Raw genomic sequence first — 22250 nt, 5'->3', positions numbered from 1 at the left:
TGCTCAAAGACTAAACTAACCCTTAGCTTTTGTTAAATTACTTTTAGAATACATGTTGAAAACTGTCTATTATATAAGAGAAATATATGGACCGCCATTTGAGGGAGGAATCTAAATAACGTGAAAAAAAAGATGGAGTTCGTTAATGAAGATTACAAATTCGATCAAAAGTATGAAAATTATAATATTGTAATTGTTTGTGGTTATAAGAGAAAAGACATAAAATCACCATTGAAGTTGTCTCGAATTTTCAAAAAGACACCTTAACTTAGTAATTGTCCTATTACCCCACTAAAGTTTTTAATATCTTTGTAAAAGGGTCATTTTGACCCATTTCCTCACCTGGGTTGTAAACATGCACAACAGGCGCGTGAAGCAGTGTATTCACTGTGAATAACCAATTTACAAGTGAAACGTGTCACTTGTTTTTTTATTAATTAATTATTCTCTTCCTTTTCATCATCTTCCCCCAAAGAAAGCTCAAAAAAGAGTCATTGGTGCCTCTCCTGACGGATGATTCCATCATCAACTTTGGTACTCTCTTTTACGAATTCATCGTCTTTCCCAAGAGCAATAAGGTAAGAGTTTGTTTTCTCTTTTAATTTTTGGTAGAAAAGGTTAATTTTGAAGTTTTTCAAGGTTTAATATCTTCTTAGTTTTATTTAGTTTTGATTAATAAAGATATTTTTGTGATTAGGTTTTGAAGGAAAATGTCAAATGCAATGTTTGAAATTAAGAAAGCTAAGAAATCAGCACAATATTTGAAATCACCACAATCGTTTGGATTGGGAGACAAAAAGACTCTGGAAAGTTGAGAAATAACAAAAGATGAAGACTTTTATTTTTGAAATGAATCGGGTGTAGCGTGGGCATCATGCGCGTTGTTCCAGGTGAGGAAATGGGTCAAAATGACCCTTTTACAAAGATATTAAAAACTTTAATGGGGTAATAGGACGGTTGCAAAGTTAAGGTGTCTTTTTGAAAATTCAGGACAACTTCAAAGGTGACTTTATGTCTTTTCTCTGGTTATAACGTAATGTGTGAAAATAATTTTTTTTATTTTTTTATTTTAGCACACTAAATTAGTGTACTAGGAATGGATCAAATCTTAACAACAGTTAAATTTCATAGTCATATAGAGCATTAAATTAGTGCACTATATGAGTCAAAATTAGGCCCGGATTATATTTCTATCCTAATTCATCTCATTCCTTCTCAATTTTTCGTTCTTTCTCCATATTTTTTTATGCAACCCTATATCTATATATATGTGCAGAGATTATTATAGGATCAAGATATTAGTGACCCCTAGAAAACGGATCGTAAACTTTAGGATTGTAAAGTACTGAAAGTAAGATTGTGTGTTACCTTTTTAGAGCAAAAAGCGTGTAGATTATATATTTTAGTTTTCAAAAGTAAAATTATGTTTGTTAATTTTTGTAGGAAAATGATGAATATGGCTAATTTCGTTGGAAAGATGATTTTCCGACAAAAAGAATATAAATACAACTACTAAAAATAACAAGTGCGGTTTGATATGCAACTTTAACTTGAATAAAGTTGAAAAAGATAGGGATCTCTTAGATCTTACTAAGGGACACTCTACCTACTATTGATGTTTCGAGAGAGAAACCGATGAAAATAAGAAAAAAATCAATTTGTTTGAGACTGATTTGTTGTTATTTATTGTTTGTATTTTGAAAGTTGTACATAATGGTTAGATTTTTATTTGATTTTATATCATGTTTTTGTTGTTGTTGTTGTTGTAATTGCAGTACTTTTTATGTATTATATATTTTCATGTAGTGTTTTAACGTACTATTTAATTGGCTTTTTGTGAATTCTAATGTAATCTATGTATTTTTTTCTATGAAATATGAAATGTTGCACTTTTTATGTTTGTGTAATTTCTGTATGTATAATGCTTGCCAATTTTATTAGGGAAAAGAGTTTAATATACCTCTTAATTTTGCTATTTAGAGATGATATACCTTTTTATGAAAGTGACTCATATATACTCTTATTGTTACACAAATGACTCACATATACCCTTTTCTATTAACGGAAGTGAAAAAAATAATTTAAATTAATTTTTTTTATTAAGAAAAGATAATCCATATAGGGATATATTTGATGATTCTCACATGTTTTTTTTCTTTTGACTATTTTTATTTATCTACTAATTCACATCAATAGGGGGCATGGAACCAATAAGAACCATTTGCGGGCCTATCAAACAAACTATAGGTTTCCATTTCCGTGCGATAGGGGATAAAATATGTTTTCATCGACATCTTTCTTTTTGATTCAGCTGTCTTTTTTATGTCACGTCCAGTGAAGGTCGGGTGTGTGCCCAGTAGTTCCATGCCACCGGAGATTACAAAATAACAAAAAAGTAAAAGCGACTGAGATGCGAGGGGAAAACTTTTGTTTAACTTTTTCGGAAAGACCACCTATTTGAATTTATTGTTTTGATCGTCAAATTTATTTTTTCACTTATTTTCTTGTAAAAATTTATTATAGATGCCCAAATAATTTTTTTTACATTTATAAAAACTAAATTACAATATAGCCACAAAATAATTAATTTTAAATTCTTTTTTAACTTTTTGGTCTTTTCTCATTCACACTTCTTTCTTTCCACTTCTCTTATTTTTACACTAAAGAATGAAAGGAAAAAATAATATAAGAATAAAAAACTCAAATAATAATAATCAGAAGTCAAAAAATAATTTATGTGTGAAAAAGATAAATACATGATTTTTTTAAAAATAAAAAAAATAAATAAAAAATTATTTTTTTGCTTTTGTAACAGTAGGAGTATATGTGAGCCACTTTTGTAATGGTAGGTAGGGGTATATGTAAGCCATTATTGTAATGTTAGGGGTATATGTGAGTTATTTTTATAACGAGAGGGGTATATCAGCTCTATATGACAAAATTGAGGGGTATATCAAGCCCTTTGGCTTTTTTAAGTCCGCCGTCGAATCCCAGTTAAATACTAATAAATTAAATATATAATAAATTTAAAGTTAAATCCATCGATTTTCTTAACTTAATGACAATATCATAAATTAAAAATATAAATACAATTATCAAATTCTTAACATCAATATAAAAGTATTCAATACTATCCTCAGATAATAATGTAGACGCATCTTTTTTCATAGATGTTTGCTCTATATCGGTTGGTGACGTTTGTTCCTTGGCCAATTTGAGCATGTAAGATCTACAATGTCTAGCTAGCATTTGATTTTTGTCTTTTTTAATTCGCGATGTAAGCCACAATAATACTCACATGAATCTGAATATTTCAACACGAAAAAATCATCATTACGCTCTATTAAAAGGTGCATGAGGCAACTAAAATTCATTATTATCAGCTGATAAATCACCAAATTAAGCTTTAATCATACACATTTAATTTTATCTAGTTGTTTTCTTCGTGAAGATAATTTAAAGTAAAATTAGATTCTTGATATAACGACACTGATGTAGCACGACATTTAGGCCTAATTCAACTCAAAAGCTAGTTCATGAGGGGATGATTGTCCAAGTTTATATAAACATTAAATTGACCACCAGTTCATTCCCAAACTAATATGAGACTTTTACCCACTCTAACAACGTAATCCCTTCACGCCCAAGCCCAATTGAAGCATGGACTGAGAGTTCAAACTGGGATGGACCTGACTCTATACCATCTATCCTCTTTGTTTATTATGCGGCAAAGATAAACTTCAAGAGAAAAGGCAGAGCTACATTAAAGAAGCTATCAACTAGGCAATGATGCTTGCAGCAGATAAGAATTAAGTTCAAAATGTTTGCTGGAAACAAAAACTCAATTTGTACACTATGGCAAGAAATTAAAGGCCTCTGCTGTCAAATCTTAGTCACACAAGTAAATTATAATATCTCCGCTCCAATGTCCACAACGTTCCAATGTGTCCCGTGAAAATTATAATAATGTTGAAGACTGTGAACAAAGCGTCTACTATCAACGGAATCCAAAATGAAATCTGTCTTGCATCTAAGAATCCTGTGTATACCAACAATTAATGTTATGCCAATCAAATACTTCAAAGAGAACGAACAATTTCCTTTACCACTTTATGACTTCCATCATATCATATAATGAAGTGTATAATAATATTTGAGGATTAAGAGAAAGACTATATTGTTGAACAATAATACTTATTAAACGTTTCAGTATTTTATTCAGAAAAAGTTAAATTGACGAAATTGTTCTTGGGCATACCTTATACTTCCGCATAGCTTTTTATGTCTTGGCTGGCATAGAAGTAAGGTGCAGTTTGCAATGGACATACATTTTGTCTTTGTATCACAGTAACCTTTTCTACCTTGACCAAAGTACCTGAGAAGATATTTTATCAAAACATATATACCCGTGCATAAAAAAAATAGCTTCACTTGGACAAATCAGTGACTGTATATTAGTAGAATTTAATAGTTGTTGGTATCCCCGTTAGAAGAGTAAAATGTTGAGAGATTATGCAGTCTTTACCAAATGCTCATGAAACTGTCTACGGCTGAAGATTCTGTTCTTCAACAAAACAAATGTGGTGGTTCCTTTGTCGTACATAACCAACCCTGCTAAACAGTAAAATTGTGTCATGAGAGCGAACAGAAAAACTTGTTACAACATTCTAAATGAAAGTTTACCTAATGTAGTTGCCGCTCATGGATTTTGACTTGAAATGCCACAGCAACATTCTAGCATGACCTTGAAACTAATAACCAATGAGAAAATACACACATAAATATTCATGATTAAATCATATCTAAACACTAATATAGATATTCATAAATTTTGTTTCAAGTGGAACAAAAAATGTTTGAAAAACTATAGAAGGATAATGGAGGAGAGTAACTCGTGGAAAACAAAAATTAAAAATGAGACTCAAAAACTGAAAGAGAAACAGAAACTTTCTCAAGTTCTGAATTATGTTTCCAACTACTTTAATTTTTGGAATATGGGCAATGTTGGACCATTGGGAGTTTGGGTCACTCCGATTTGTGCAACTTTCTTCTAACTTAGGGCAGCCTTTAATTTCCAGATTTCTGAATTTGGTGAGGTGTCACATGGCATGATCTCTGGAGGGCAGATGCTTTAGTTTTTCACATTTTGATAAAACTAACTCTTGCAAAGAAACAAGGTCGCGAGCCCATTCGACTAGGAGTGCCAAAATCAAACCCAACCTGCCAACCCGTTTAAGTTTGGGCGGGTTATTGACCCGCTCATTCATTAGCTCAACCCATTAAAAATTGGGTTGATATGTAACTCAAATTGGCTCATGACAAAACTTATCAGAATATTTTAAAAAAAAACTTTTTTTCAATCAGATATGTTATATATATAGCCATAATAAAGAAAAGGATAATTTTATTAGGTACTAAAATAATTTTAAAGAATAAATAAAATAATTAAATTTAGTAAAAATTGGGTTGGGTCTTGACGGTTGAGTTGGATTTTGACCCGATTGTTGTTATAACTCATTATGATCTGCCCAAATTTGACCCAACCCACCCAATTGTCATCCGTGCATCCGATAGTGCTTCTAACAATGGACAATCATGGATCATCATATATTCTAATTTGGTGAGGCGTCACATGGCATCTCTAGATGGAAGATGCTCTAGTTTCTCGCATTTCCGTAAAACTAACTCTTGCAAAGAAACAAGGTTGCCGAGCTCATCCGACAGAGCTTCTAACAATGGACAATCATTTATCCACAGATATCGTAATTTGGGCATGGCATCTGAGAAGTTCAAATGTTGTAGCCGTTTGCACCCCACTAGAGTTAATCTTTCAAGAGAAGTAAGGTCTCCAAATCTATGAGGAAGAGCCTCAATTCCGAATCCATATATTTTGATCTCTGTGCAAGTGTCCCCACACCTCCAACGTATGAAGAGATTGAATGCCATTAAATATCAATTGGAATTCCTCAAAATCCACCATCTCTGAGAAAGGACCAATTTCCAAACGCCGTAACCCAGTGATAAGGTGAAGGCTCCCTGCGGGTACACTAATCAAGTTGGGACAATGTGATAAACCCAAACATGAAAGTGAAGTCATTTCCCCCACATGTAAAGGGAAGGAAACTAAATTGTTACAGTAGTGGAACCTCAAAGTGTAATGACCCGGAAAGTCATTTTTAGAAATTTTTACAAAAAATATTGTTTTACCCATCTCGGTAGTTGCCCTGAGTCACTTTTGATCAGTTTGTGAAGTTGGTTGGGAATTTTGAACTATTTGTTTAACTACGATTATTTAGTTTATGGATATTTGTTAAATAATTAATTTATTTAATTGGGGGTTAATGGGCCAAGTCCATAATTTACTTGGTACCCTTTATCACTTGACCCATGTATATAAATAAAATTAGTGAGATTTAACCTTTTTAATTATTTTAGAAAAGAAAAATAAAGAGAATAGGGAGAAACCCTAAGCGGCATCAATGAGCAGCGAGTGGTCTTCCTTCACGTAAGTATTTTGGCTGAGCTTTTATGATTGTTGTTTTGTACATAATTTCTAGTGAAAGAGTTTACGCTAAATTGTCCCATTAGTTAACTAATATTTCCCACTAATAATAACATGCATGTGGCGTCAGTGCGACAGTCTTCTTAATGGTCGAAGGAAAAAGAGTGAACACTTAATTGTGTATGCTATTAGAATTGGGTCTTAAAGGGACAACATGTGAGTGGCAAGTTATTATATATTGATACCAATTGATGAACGAATATAGGTTTGACATTTCTATTGGCTTATGTCGTGTTTTAATGATTATTACTGCAATGTTGGTTGTGAAAGAAAGTAAGAAAATTGAATAGGAAAAGTTGAACCAAAGTCAGTGGCGTATGTATTGCAGTTGGGGTAAGAATATGGCTGATTTCTAATGCCTAATCATTGTCCAATGATACCTAATCATTGGACAATGATGGCCTAATCATTGGACGTGATTGTGGAGCTAATAGTTTAGTGAATTAATGTTTATAGTTGAACATTAGAAATATGTTAATCTGCAAATTGTTTTGAGGCAAATAACTAATATTTGACATTAGTTAATATCTAGTTATCACATTATGATTCAAGTTTTGATATATTAAGATGTGAAATTGAATATTGGGTATATTATATTATATGAAAACTCTCAGGGTTGAAGTGTTTGGAGAAATTATGACTTAACCTTAGACTTGAAATTTAGGAAATATGAGATTTGACCTATTGGTTGGAATCAAGATTTAGGAACTTGATTATAAATTGAGTGAGTTTTTGGGTCTAGGCTAACCTATAGTAAAATGGGTGTTGCTAGTTTCAAAATCTTATTGTGATTGTGTACTTGATTAGATTTGCATTGATTTGGAAGCTTAGCAAAAGGGAAAGGCTCAAGTCCCAGAGTGATTGTTCTATTACTTGAGGCAAGTGGATTTCTAAACCCTTGTTAAGTGTATGGAATTCATGTATTTCCTTCTAATATGTGTTTAGGTTAATGAGGCTTGGTGATGGGTTGACTTGTCCACATTGATTAATTCTAATGATGAGAAAGGGATAATAAAAGGCAATGTGATCAATTGTTTGTGTGATGTATTGAGAATTGTTTGAAAGGCTTGTTGAATCATTGTTGATGTTGTATCCTGATTGTGTTGTTGTGAATTGTGCAATGTTATGAAAATGGTCATCTCTTCATTATTTGTGTGAACATGTCATTTGCATTGCTCTGAGACATGGTTGTGACAAGTGTTATGTGCATTGAGAAAGAATAAGAAAATAAAGAGAATGTACCATTTCGAGGGACGTATCGCGCGCCGCGATGGATACTATATTTCAAGGGACGTGTCGCGCGCCGCGACGGATACTATATTTCGAGGGACGTGTCGTGCGCCGCGACGGATACTATATTTTGAGGGACGTATCGCGCGCTGCGATGGTTACTATTATCGAGGGTCGTATCGCCCGCCGCGATGGATGCATGGAAAGATATGTCCCCCATGGGTCCCGGACTGAGAGATAGCGGGTGTGTATCACTAGGTCAGACATGCATCACTATACTTGACATTGCATTTCATTGCATTGCACTTCTTTATTATTGGTGAACTTGATCTTGTGTGTTGCTGATCTTGTGAGTGCCTTTCTATGGAACTTATGACTGATGAATATTAAGCTTGTTGTTGAAGATATGCAATTGTTAGAGTGTTGTTGAAGATATGCAATTGTTAGAGTGTTGTTGTTGAGGATATGAAACTATTGTTGTTGTTGAGGATATGAAATTGTTAGAGTGTTGTGTTGAGCTATGTGTTTTGTAAACTGCGAACTGTTATGTTGGGCTGGTACTAAGCAGGTTGTAGTTGTGGAGGTGGTAATTGACGAACTTGTTGTTGAGAATATATGATTGTTAGAATGTTGTTGATGAGATATGTGCTTGTAAATTGTGAACTGTTAAGTTGGGCTGGTTTTATACAGATTGTAGTTGTGAAGGTTCGGTTGGGGTGTGAGTACTTGTATTCTATCCCCTTAGCTCGTGTTTAGAGGTTTACTTGCTGAGTACCGTGTGGTTTGGTACTCACCCCTTGCTTCTACAAATTTTTGTAGGTTACGAGCCTGGATTTTTGTGGTACTTGTTATTCTCTTCTTTTTCGAGGCTTCTGGGAGATTTGTGAGGTAGTTGTTTGTCTTCTCAGCGATCCTTCTTACTCCTGTTTATGATCTTGTTCTACTCTAGAAACAATGTCATATGAGACTTGTATTTTTCTTTTGATTCAATTGTAATACTTTAGAGGCTTGTACACGTGACAACCAGATTTTGGGGGTATATTTGAGTTTATTATAAAAATTTCCGCATTTTATTGTAATGGTTGAGTTTTAGGCTGACTTGTCTTAGTGGGTTAAGACGAGTGCCATCACGTCCATTTTTGGGTCGTGACACAAAGACTCCAGAGAACGACAATGCTCTAGCATTCCACTTGGTAAACTGGTCAATCCATCACAATTGTATAAATGAAACATTGGAGGGAAGTCAAATAATTCTCTCCACTGGGAACTGAAATTGGTGCAGCTGTCAATCATTAAGCTCTTAAGAGAACGGAGATTATACAAGCTTTGTGGGAATTCACGAAACTCACCGCACACTGAGACCCATAGGTGTTGAAGTGAAACGTTGTTGCGTAGCATCTCATCTGGTAAACAAGTGAGCTCTTTCACAAAATAGACCCTTAACTTTACGAGAGATGTCAAGTTGCTGCACAAGTTCAACAATGGCATTTTACTGTCAACTCTCACAATCTCTAATTCACGTAGGATTTCAAATTGATTCGGAGTACTTTTTAACAATGGACAGTTTCTAATCCTCAAATTCTCAAGCTTAGCAAACATTCTTACCCCTCTTGTTGTTGGTATCAATTCCACTCAATAAGGCTATACATATTCTCCAATAGAAGTTCTTTCAATGACGGGAACACTTGGATTTTGCTGCACGATCCATTATCATTAACCTCAACACCATAAAATGTAGGTCCGATGAATTCCAATTCAAGGAGTCCTATCAGCTCAAGATGCCGAAGGAACTTCAGTTGGCCAAGCGGTGGAATTTCTTTGCACCTTTTGCAACCACTTAATTTCAACTTGACCAAATTTGGTAGCAATTCTTCACTGAACAATGAAGAAAATCTAGTACCCAAGTAGTTCTTCACTTCTAATGTTTTCAAGTTAGGATGCGGTTGAAGACCATCCAACACATGCTGATCATTGATTGCACATCCTTTTGATTCCTCATGGGACCATAAATATGCCAGCTTGTAAATATTCAGTTTCTCCCGTAGATATGTTGTTCAAGCTTCTTCTCTATTATGGACCAATTGGAGACCATTGATCCTCAACTTACCTCTAAGGTTCTTCAAATGACCTAATTCTTCTATTCGACAACCTTTCTCTAAACCCACATTGAAATACTGTAGGGTCTGAAGACAAGTCAATTGTCCCATGTTAAGTGGCATCTGAGACCGAGAACAGAAGTAAATGTGTCGCAAACTTATCATATTTCCCATCTCATATGGAAGTGCCAAGAGTGAACCGAATTTGTAGAATCTAAATGTTTGCAAATTATAACGCTCGCAAATGGAGTGGGGCAAGGCTGTGATCTTAGTGTCCGAGAGATCAAGATATCTTAAGTGTATCAGCTTCCCTATTTTGGCTGACAACTCCTTCATTCCTGAACTGGACAAACATTCTGGCTCTTTTATCTTATCTATTTGATCACTTGGTGAGTCCCATCCAAAATATCGCTCTTGAGAAAGATTTTCTCCACCATCGCTCCTCGGATCAAATAGTTTAGATTTTAAGATATCCCCAGCCAAATCATGCACAAGATCGTGCATCTTACAGTGTGTTATGTTGTTTTGCTTATCTAACTTAACATCTTGCAGCAAGGAATTTCGCAACAAGAGCTGAAAGAACTAGTACCCGATGTCTTCCATTACAGTGATCTCTTGACATGGATGAAGAAAGCCTTCTGCCATCCAGAGTTGGATTAGTTGGTCCTTTTCAAACTCAAAATCTTTTGGAAACATTGCAAAGTAAGCAAAGCATTTTTTCAGATGTGGAGATGGTAGATAATCATAGCTGAGTTTTAGGATTTTCTTAACGCTATTTTCTCTGTTATCATCTTCACCTGCAACAAGGGGGTTTCCATCAAGAATTGCCTGCCATTCATGTTTTTGCTTGTTGCGTAAAAGGCCTCCCAACACACTTGCCGCCAATGGTAGACCTTGACACATTTCAACAATCCTGTTCTCCATGATCACTATTTCCTCTGGAACTTCCCCATCAACAAATGCTCTTTGTTTGAAAATGGATGATCTTTTGCTAATTTTTCCAACTTATGAGGAGCTACAGTTGCTACTGTGGATGCCACCTGTTCCATACGAGTAGTCACGAGAATGAAGTTTCCTCGGGATGTATTCATTCCTCGCAAAGTATCTACAAACTCTACCCACAATGTAGAGTTAACACGCCACAAATCATCCAGGACAAGCAAATACTTTCTTCCTGCCAGTTTATCTTGTAGCATCTTGACTATTATGTCTCTGCTTTGGACCTCAACTTTCCTCTTTATCAATGATTCGAGGATTAGTTGAAGAAAGCTCTTCGTTTCTGACATTTCAGGTAGACACAACCAAACTCTCTTTTCAAAGTGTTTCTCGATTTGTTCATTGTTGAAAATTCTCTTAGCCACAGCTGTTTTCCCTAAACCCCCCAGACCCACTATGGGAATGGAGCACAGAACAATATCATCTCTCATGTTCAACATCTTCCTCTTTATCTCTGCAACATCGTTGTCTCTACCAACAACCTCCGAAGCAACTACTACGAAATCTGTTTCACAAATTGGTAGTGTTTGCCGAGGAGGAACCATGAGTAATTGGAGACCGAGGTTTTTGGCTAACTTATTGACAGCCCTTAACTCTTCATTGATGTTGTTGGTTTTTCGTGACATTTTGCTCTTCAAAGCTGTATGAGAAAAGTAATCACTGACCTTTTTCATCGGTTTGTTTCGGATTTTCACTTGTCTTTTGATAGATTCATACCTAAATTCATCAAACATATTTTCAGCAGCTTTCTCAAGCCTCTTGAGCCATAGTTTGACAGCCTGATCCTCAACTTGTCGTCTTTCAGCATCATGAATGAAAGCTTGGATCAAGGATACATTTTTTGTAAGCATTTCCAGATCTTTCTTGCAGTCCCTTGAGCTACTGAGTTCCTCAATAGTGAGAGAAAGCAGTTTTTCAAGCAAAACTTGAACTGTAGCACCAATTACAGGATCGGCCATAGTTGTGTTTGCTCCTTCACAAAGTCTTCTCAAAGTTTTTGCACAAGTCTTCTTTAGCTAGCTGTTTGTGGACCATTAAGAGGAAGACAATAATTTATACTACACAATAAAAGTGAATGACTAAAAGACCCTCGTACTTCATTCTGATTTGTCAACCCAGTCCACTTTATCAGGCATCACCTAGTGGTTCCAACACACTACTTTAAACCACTCCAAACTCATTGCGTCTCTCAATCACGCTGCCATACTTTTGTAAAAGCACCATTTGGCGGTGGTTGATGCACAATGACAGTCAATTAAGCATCAATTAAGAAGAACAATTCTAGGAGCTTTGAACTTGAAGAACTGAGATGCTAATTCACGACTGGAAGCCGAGATATCAGAAGAGAGAGAATTTTAGAAGAAAAAGAAATGTATCATCATTTAATGAATCAATTGAAATCTTTTACCTGGTATATATGGATCTAATCCACTAATGAATTCAACTAACTACTCCTGAACATTCAACTGACTTTTGTAACAGAATTGTAACTAACTAATGGGCACCAACTAACTATTGGACATCACCCACTAACTAACTTGTACACCTCCGCTGCCAGCTCTATGATATGTAGACTTGCATCAGTGGTTCCTCTCCTTCCTCTTGAAACTCCAACAAAGAATCGATCTCGCCATCAGCTCGACTAGAGTTCAAAATCAAAAATGTGAATTGAGATAAAACTTGCCACATCATTTTACATTCTTACATCAAATTGTTTTGTGATCATAGGGAAATCAAGTTCAAGTCCCCCGCGAGCCACTTTATGCCGTAGAAATTCCACTTTCTTCTTCCACTATGACTCCTCCATTTCCTCCACCCATAGTTCTATCCCAAGCAACAGAAACTGATCTGGAGTCAGTACATTTACAGTAGTAACCTAAGTAGTTAGGTCTACAAATCAAAATAAGTACAAGGATCTCCCAAGCCATTTCGTCTTTTATAAATTAGCAATTCATGTTTGGACTTTGTAAACCAAGTGTAGATTTCCCTAATAACGAGAAAGATATAGAGTGTAAAAATGTAAGGAATGATTAGATACAGAATGATACATACAATACAATGTACATTGTAAATAAAGTGAAAAAGGTTTAGCAAGAGTGGTTATGAAAGGTAGAGGGGAAAAAAGAGTCATTAGATTGAGCTATCTCCTTTTTCACTATACAAGATTAATGATGAGAAGCACACAAGGGATCTGTGTTTATATGATATTAATGTAGTTCTGCCTAATGTTTCAAAAAAACTTATAATGAGATGCAAGTGCTCTTGCTAACCAAGTGGCTATTTTTAGGTGCTCTGTGTTTGATTTTGTTAAATTACAGAATTGTTGGTTATACTGTTTTATGTCAATCTGGTTGTGCTTCCTGCAAGTATCCACATGTTTTTTTAAGCAAGGTAAAGTTGTATTCCTCAGCAACGCGGGTATCTGTCAACCATCAAAAAATTACAATGCAAGTAATCCTAATTACAGAGAGCCTAGGAAATCTACTAGCTGTCCTACCTCATCTATACCCTCTTCTTTACACCGAAAATATTGCATTGGATTAGTAATATTCTCAAAACATCGATTATTTCTTTCCTTCCAGATTGACCACCATATGCAAGAAGGGACTAGGCTCCACCATTTTTTTCTGTATTTAACTCCCACCTCTCCTCATCCAGCAGGTTAGAAGATCTGTTGTATGCTCAGGCATCACCCATGATTTTTGGAGGAGATTATAAAACATATGCCACACCTGAGAACTCACTCTACAATGAAGAAACAGATGACTATTTGTTTCCTCCTTTTCATGGCAAAAGAAGCACCTTGCGACAATCTCAAAACCTCTCTTTTTCAGTTTCTCATGAGTTAGGCATGCTCTTCTACATACTTGCCATGTGAAACACTTGATCTTGGTAGGATATTAGATTTCCATATTTGTTTCCAAGGTCCAGAGATGCTCCCAGTTTGTGAGGACAAATTTCTTCTGTATAATCCTCCACTGAAAATTTTTCATCCCTATCATGTCTCCATCTATCATTGTATCAGGGCTAGTATTTAAACCAGAGAAATCATTTAATCTTTGCAGTAAGCTGGCCACTCTCTCAACCTCCCCGTCATTTAGAAGCCTCCTAAAGATGAAATTTCATCCTTGGTTCGTCCAGGTCTCAGCAATAGAGGCTTCAGGGTTGCCACCAAAAGAAAATAAATCTGGAAAATCCTCCATGAGTGAACTCTGGCGATCCATTTGTCTGGAAAGAATAGAATTCTAGTCCCTACACCCACCTTATAATCTATGCACCCGAATAATTTAAGTCACAAATTTCTGATACTGAGACCCCATAAGTGTTAGTCACAATATTGGTTGTCCATGGGCCAGGTGGTGCATGGATTGAAGCTGGATAATAGGTTCATCCTTCTCTACTTACTAATTTTCAGCACATGTATCTCATGTTATTCTATACAAAACATTTTAAAGCGATTTAGATATAATTTTAGAATAAGCAATGCATTATGTAAAATATAAAGGGTAAAATTGCAAGTTGAAACTGATGTGTCCTGAGTCAACTCGATTAATATTTATTGTCATAAAGAATAGTACCTTTTACTTGTAAAATAATGAATACATTATGAGCACCAAGTATATGCACCTTCAAGTAAGTACCACCAAATATAACTTGGTTGATAAAAGAAATATTCAAATTCAATCCCATAGATGCAGAGTAAACATAATATACTAGATGAGAAGTAGTTCGTACATGCACGAATCTTAGAAAAGAAATAGTTCTCAGACTGTTCACAAATAATGAGTGCAAAATACACATTAAATACAGACCAAATTGCACAGCTCTTTAAGCTATTATTAAGTGGAAAAAAATGAATTCCTATTTCTACAAACAGCACATAACACCAACAAATTGAAGTGACAGCTGTGGTGTCATGAATAACAATACACGTAATAGATACTTTTTGACTTTCGGCTTTAGCTGTCTTGATCTTCTGAAGTCCCACATACAGTGCGGCAAGAATGGAGTCAAGTTCACTCAGCTCTAGACTGCCCAGCTCGGGAAGACAAGATAATGCCAACAATAAGCCCATAAAGAGCCAAGGCTTCAGCGAAAATGAGAATGAGGATCATCCCAACAAAAAGCTTGGGTTGTTGTGCATTAGCCCTAGAAAATGATTGTTGTTCAGTACACAAATAGGAATCAATTATAAAGTTACGATCAGCTTGACAACAGAAAATACAAATAGGCCATCCCAACCAAAGTGAATAGAATGGATCAATCCTAAGCTGAATATGTAATAACTAGCCTGCAACAGTCATTAGATTGAGTGTTTGGTTGTTACATGCCATGCATACTTTAGGCAAAGTCATATAGACTTGAGAATAAAAGGGAAAGAATTTAGACAGTTTTAATGGGTGATCTCCAGAAGTCGTTGTATGTTTTTTTCCTAACATGTAACAGATATTACCATAAGCTGGGAACAGTAACTAAGCGTGAAGAGTTGACGAGTGGCTAAAAGATATGGAGAGAAGGAATCCTAGGGCAGAGCAATGAATGAAAGGCACCCATTCTGTTAAATATACCCCTACTATATTTCAGCTATATTAACTGCAAACATGCACCTACATCTGGGACAGTTTGCTCTGCAAGTCAACACCTTAGACCACAAAAATTGCAAGATTCAAAGAAAACCATTGAGCCTTAACTAACCACTGGGATTGAAATGCAAGAATGTTATTTTCTTTTCTATTCGCTTCCCACTTTCTTAGGAGAAATGCTTCTACAAGACTTCAGGTCTCTCTTTAATTTTATGTTACATAAGTTTCCTTTGCAGGAATACAACAACAAACCCGGTATAGCCCCAAAAGCGGGGTTTACTTTTCAGGAATGTCACAAAATAATCAACCTACAGGTTATGTTAACAGCTATCCCCCGACTGATGCAGGATGAGACTAGTGCTTATCTTTGTTTTTTAACTTAATGGGAAAACTAAATCTGGATGGACTGGAAAAGGTCAATGAATTTTAACAGTAGCTTGAAACTGCAAATAAAAGAAAAGAAATAACAGCACACATTGTCGCTAAAATTTATTTCTAAGAAGAGGGAAAAGCAGAATAAAATAATCATAAATAAGACTCCTACAAGTCCTGGCAATCATAGAAGATGAAGATGTTATTTTTTGACAACTTTGAGATTCTAAAAAGTAGAAGTTGTGACATGTAACCTTTTAAGTAGTATATATTCAAAAGGGGAGCATAAAAGAGGAATGGTGTTTTTACATATAAAGCATACACCAACACTTTGGAACAGACGAAAAGATTAGTTTACATCTTTCGAGAAAGGAAGAATGTTATTGACCTAAGTCAAACAAGAAAAGACATTATTTGAATAGTGATCCCTAAGTTTTCCAAAGCAATAATTAAGAAAACAAAAATGCATGCCCCTCATGAGTGCATGAGATTAAGTTGCACACACAATATACTTTTTGACAAGTTAAAGCAATTTAAGATGCATTACTGACTCAACCTATGGACAAACATTGACACCCAAGGGTGTGGCCTAATAGTCAATGAAGTGGTTGAGAACCCTGAGGTCTCAGATTCAAAATTCAGTGGGAACAAAAAACACTAGTGAATCTTCCTTTTTGTCCTAGCCTTGGTGGACAAAGTTACCTAGTACTTGTTGTTGGTGGGAGGTGGCATGTATAAAGTGGAATTAGTCGAGGTGCACAAAAGTTGGCCCGGACACCACGATCATCAAAAAAAAAACTTGTGGACAAACATTTCATTTGAAAATTTGAACTTTCAAAACCAATATAAAATTTGATATGTTGCTTTATCACCTTCTAGTCATGGTAATGTTGAACTTTCAAAACCAATATAACTTAGTTCTACACTTAAAAACCAAAAAATAACTTGTGGAAGGCAAATGTTCCCACTATCAAAGGATAATGGTACACAATGGTTAACTCAATATTTAATAACTAAACAATAACAAACAACTCCATGTATTCCAATTCATGTGGTACTATTTCCTTAATAAATCATTCCAAAAAAAAGTGGTGCCTCTCTATTAGAAACAATTTAATTTTGAATTTCTCATATGATCCTTAATGGCATGATATAACCACAAAATGGTCATGGCGGGTTTTAAAACCAAAAGTTCCAAGTCTTTCTGTCTTTCCTAAACTTCATGATGAATCAAATTCTACCACATAAATTGGAACAGAGGAAGTAAAATAAGCAATTTCAAATTGGAGTCGGTATATAATGCGCATTCTGCTCATTCCTACTTTTTAATAACGGGTGAAAAGATTACAACTCGTCTACTTTTTTCATAGTTATAGTTTTTTATAACTGAGAAATCTGTTGTTTCAACTATGAAACTCAGAGACAATGGGTCCTCCACCTAAAAACAAGATTTGGTTCAATAGTTAGGTTTTGAACTCATGATACATGCCTATGATAAACCATGGAAAACTTTCTAAGGGGTCGTTTGGTGTGATAGATAAGAGAAAGTTATCATGGAATAAAATTTAGTGTCTCTTAATCCCTTGTTTGGTTAGACGGGATGGGATAACGTATCTCAGGATTAATAAATAATACTGGGATAAGTTATCCCTCCCTAGGGTGGAATAGTAATCTCAGGATAACTTATCTTGGGATAAAGTATGTAAAATAACAAAAACACCCCTTTAAACTCTCTTTTATACACCACTTTTACATTCATGTATATTAACATAATTTGTAACAACTATAATAACATTCACAACCTTAATTAATCGTTGTTTTTATGATAATATATTTTTCTATTAAAGAATTACATTTTATAAATACAATTTTTATTTATGAATATATTATAAGTTGAATTTATTTGTCTAATTCTTATGTTTATTTATAGAGAAAAATGGCCAAATGACCCCCCAATTTGTAACTGGATTTCCAACTACACACTTATACTTCACGGGAGTCCTATTACCCCCTGAGCTATTTTAAAGTGGAATTATTTCCTCCCTGAAATGTCATTACCAGCCATCTGTCTTGTGGTGAAATACACGCACTTGACACGTGTATTTCATCATTTAATGATTTTTTTTAAAAAAAAAGTTCTTCTCCTTCCTCTTTCTTTCTTCCCCAATCATTTCTTCAACCTAACTACACTAAACATCAATTTTTACCTCAATAAATTTCTATATCTCTAACATTTTATAAAAATGAAAATTCAACTCACCTTTTCATCTACTCCGAATCTCTAGAGTTTAGAAGATAGATGTCCTAATTAATCAAATCTTTCATCCAACTAATTCAACAATTTTCCACATTTTTTTACATTTCGTTTGATTTTCTTCCTTGGACAATTTCAAATACACATTAAATGGGTCATGAACATTCGAGATCAGATTCATCCCTTGAAGATTTCGCCGACAACTCAAAATAATCGCGGATGAGAAGACCAATTTGTAACACCAATTTTAGAAACCTCTCTCTCTCTTCCCCATTCTTTATTATTTCTCCCTCTAAAATTTTCATGATTAATTTATAATTTGAGTTTTTGATTTTGATTCTTCATGAATTTTAGGAGAACATGTAGGATCCTTCTTTTAAAATGTAGAAAAAATTGTTTTGTTTTAGTTTCTTTTATTAAGTTTGAAAATATTTTTTAAATATACAATTACTTCACTTTGATTTTGTTACTCTTGAATCCATCCTTTAAAAAAAAAAATTAATGGGTATGTTTTAAAAATAAAAAAAAATTAATTTGTTAGATATGTCCTAAATAAGTTTATTGAAAAATTATTTATTCATTAAATGCATTTGTTGTTGATAATTTTTATTTCAAACATCCATTGAAAAAGCTTCAACAATGATAATGGTGAAAAATGGTGTATAGATAAATAAGAAGAAAGAGAAAGAAAAAAGAAAATTAGAAAAAAAACGGAAATTACAAAAAAATTAGGCAACTCACTCTCTCAAAGAGAGTGAGATACACTCTCTCAAAGAGAGTGAGATACACTCTCTATGCCAACTCAGCACGTAAGAGGTTATTTATTCCATTTTAAAGTAGTTCAAGGGGGTAATAAGACTCCCGCAGAGAATAGGTGTGTAGTTGGAAATCCGGTAATAGATTGGAGGGTCATTTGGCCATTTTCTCTTTATTTATATTTTGATTTCTCTTAAAATATTCACTCCACTACTAAATTACATATTTTGAATCAAGTATATTACTCACTTAAAAATTATACTCTATATATCAATTAAAAATGTAGATATCTTCAATAATAAAATTTCTTTTACTTTGATAAACTTAAAATGGAAGTTTTATTTTTAAGCTAAATAAGATGGAAGTTTTATTTTTAAGCTAAATAAGATGGAAGTTTTATTTTTAAGCTAAATAAGATGAAAGTTTTATTTTAAGCTAAATAAGTTGGAAATTTTATTTTTTAAGCTAAATAAGATGGAAGTATTATTTTTTAGTTAAAGATGAAAGTTGTTTGGCCTACTTTCTTTTTTAGTCTGTTCAAATAAAGATTCTTTCCTTTTTTAGAAACTCTTTAGTTTAAACCACAAGAATCAAGATTAATGAAAATTTTGATACATTTGACGTATTTTAATTTACTACCTACCATGAGATTCAAAAAAAGAATTCTTAAACGTTGTGTCAAGTCAAAATAGGTCAAACAAATTGAAATGGGAACACTACTATTTTTTATTGATTGTAGTGTATATGTCAGCTTGCACACACTTAGATTATCCCATTGTGTACCTGATACCTCCTACCAACACAAGTACCAGATAAGTTGGATCACCAAAGCTTAGGTACATGGAAAGAAATCACCTTGTGTTTTATGCCTCCATTAGGATTTGTACCTGAGAGCTCATGATTCTTCTCACTTCATTGCCTACTAGATGACACCCTTGGGTGCGATAATTATATTATTACTAAATATTTTGTAAATTACTTGCTCATTGCAAATAAAAACACAAATTGCTTCCCCAGTAATTGGAGTTGGTAGTATACTCAATTGCTCAAGTGGTAAGCACCCTCAACCTTCAACCCTAAGGTTGTGGGTTCAAGTCACCAATGGAGCAAACAATATACTCCTCACTATCAATCATCATCTAAACTTGTCTTAATCCATAATTTAAAATTTTAGGTTCTCAAGCACAAAAAACAAAAGATAATGTTATCTTTCTTACTCAGAATTATTATCTGATATACATTATCAGCACAGTGTGTACGGAAGGGGATCTGAAATTAAGATTGTGAACAGAAGAATTAAATTGAACCTTAACTAAAATTACCAGGCAACTATGTTCTCGATTTGAACTCTTTATTTAGAATGCAATTTTTACAAATCATAGCATACACATACCAAGGAATCTCTATCAAGATGCAACGTACTACATTCTACTAGATCCACTCTCACTGGAACTCTAGTTCCGACTGCTAAAAACAATTCTCTTTTTCTTTTTTGTAAAAATGTTCGACAACTAAAAGTTTATCCTCTCCAGATTACCAAATGACAAACAGTACAAAGATCATCTATCAATTTGTTCTAACAGCATAACAATAAAAATCAATGTGGCGGAGTTCTTCGTATATGATCTTTCACATTCTAACTATTCAATTAAGATTCAACAGGCACTAGCTAGCAAAGAAAGAAAAGGACACGGAACCAATAAAAAAAATCAAGGAATCAATACCTAACACCAGCATCTCCAACAATACCAATAGCCATTCCAGCAGAAAGTCCAGCAAGACCACAAGCAAGTCCAGATGAGAGATGAGCATAGCCATCAAATAGGTAATACGACTTTGTTTTGGGGTTAATCCCAGTACTGATGATCACAGCAATAATCAAGCCATAAATACCTAACACACCAGCCATAACCACTGGAACAATTGATTTCATCACCAACTCCGGCCTCATCACTCCCATTGACGCCACTCCAACACCACTCTTTGCTGTTCCATAAGCTGCCCCCATACCTACGAATTATTCAAAATAAAATTAGATTTGTGATCAGTTGCAAATGAGCATAAGATGAGCTAGGCTGATTCACATATGATGTGCTCGTATTTCCAGCAAAGACAGATCCAATATTTAAATCTTATAGATGCAAAATCTCACTGTCTTAGATGGTCATAACTCATAACAGGTACAGATTTAATAAAATGATATAATTTTCAATACTGTTCAGCTCCATATGTAAATCAAAAGCAACAAATTGAACTACTAGTAATAAAAAAGCAACGCTAGCAAATTAGCATACGGAATTAAATATGATCAGAGGCCGATCGGAGATTTCAAGCTGGTAGATGCAAAGAACCAGCAGCAGTGCTAACATTATTCAAACGATTTCATGAGTTGACTAGAAGACGAAATTCAAACATCAGCTGTCATGGACTCTGTAGATCTAAGGTAGAACTTACATGAGAAGACGAGGGCAGCGGCAGCACCAAGGAAGCCGAAGAAAGGAGCAGTTTCATCTCCGGCAAAGTTCGACATTGTGGTTAAGATTTGGATCTGAGAATTTTGAGTTTTGGAGCTGAATAGATTTTTTTTTCTCCTCCCTCACACAGTGTCCATTGGTGTTGAAGCAAATGGAATAATCGATAACTTGGTCATAATGGGTTTGGGCTTTCCAGGCTATTTTGGGCCGACTGCACAACTTCGGATCTTAAGAGGGGATAACATTCAACACCAAACTATTTTGCCATTCATACAGGGAAAACTACATAAATGGCCATAAAATTTAGGCCTAAGTCATTTGACGCCCCTTAAAGTTGTCTGCATATTTCACATAGACACCTCAACTATGACTATTATCTATTGAACACCTAAATAGTTCAAAAAGTATACCTATTAAACACAAAATGTTGATGTGGCAAAAAAAGTGTTTTTCACTTCAGCTAAGCGCGTGAAAAAACCTTAAATATTATTTTATTTTTATTTTTTCAGAAAAAACTTAATACTTTTTGCCACTTGGCATTTAAATAGTTTAATTTTTAAAAAAAAAATAATTTAAAAGTAATACTAATTCTTAAAAAAAAAACAAAAAAAAAAGGAAAAAAAGCCCCCACCCCACCCCTTTCAAGTCGTCCTCTTCACCAAAGAAGACCTGCACACTGTTGTTTTTTTTTTTCTTTCTTTTTCTATTCTATCTCTTTTCACCATTTTTTAAAAACAATAAAAATTGAATCGACTAATTGAATTTGAAAGGAAAAAAGAAGAGAGAACATCGGGCTGAAAAAAATTAGCCGATTGATGTCCATCTCGATCACCTTCGAACAAATATTACCATTCAAATTAAAATGTAAACCCATTAAAATTCTCCAAAAATTATTATATGGAATTATATGGGAATTTCATATCATGA

At 34.4% G+C, this 22250-nt stretch overlaps 4 protein-coding genes across 4 annotated transcripts in view; all 4 read right to left on the bottom strand.

Annotated features, from left to right (window-relative positions):
* Window positions 1–10364: 10364 nt before the first annotated feature.
* Window positions 10365–22250, bottom strand: part of LOC125828933 (disease resistance protein RGA2-like) — a 149808-nt gene continuing 137922 nt past the window's right edge. The window contains exon 2 of the mRNA XM_049508241.1: window positions 10365–10781. The gene's annotated coding sequence lies outside the window, so the exon portion shown is untranslated. The remainder of the gene's footprint in view (window positions 10782–22250) is intronic.
* LOC125828906 (putative disease resistance RPP13-like protein 1) lies at window positions 10471–10812 on the bottom strand. Its single transcript, XM_049508216.1, has one exon. It carries the CDS (start codon window positions 10810–10812, stop codon window positions 10471–10473), a length of 342 nt encoding a protein of 113 aa, XP_049364173.1.
* On the bottom strand, window positions 10818–11843 carry LOC125828905 (putative disease resistance protein RGA4). The gene has a single exon (XM_049508215.1). It carries the CDS (start codon window positions 11841–11843, stop codon window positions 10818–10820), a length of 1026 nt encoding a protein of 341 aa, XP_049364172.1.
* On the bottom strand, window positions 14631–21456 carry LOC125828936 (V-type proton ATPase 16 kDa proteolipid subunit). Its single transcript, XM_049508244.1, has 3 exons — window positions 21304–21456; window positions 20574–20859; window positions 14631–15033 (listed from the first exon to the last, which is right to left on the bottom strand). The coding sequence occupies exons 1-3, from the start codon at window positions 21377–21379 to the stop codon at window positions 14901–14903; spliced, it is 495 nt and encodes a 164-aa protein (XP_049364201.1). The 5' UTR covers window positions 21380–21456; the 3' UTR covers window positions 14631–14900.

This window comes from Solanum verrucosum, unplaced genomic scaffold, assembly GCF_900185275.1.
Source record: "Solanum verrucosum unplaced genomic scaffold, falcon-dt-bn FXZP01000067.1, whole genome shotgun sequence".
Taxonomy (NCBI): Eukaryota; Viridiplantae; Streptophyta; class Magnoliopsida; order Solanales; family Solanaceae; genus Solanum; species Solanum verrucosum.
This window is presented reverse-complemented; position numbering and strand designations above follow the sequence as displayed.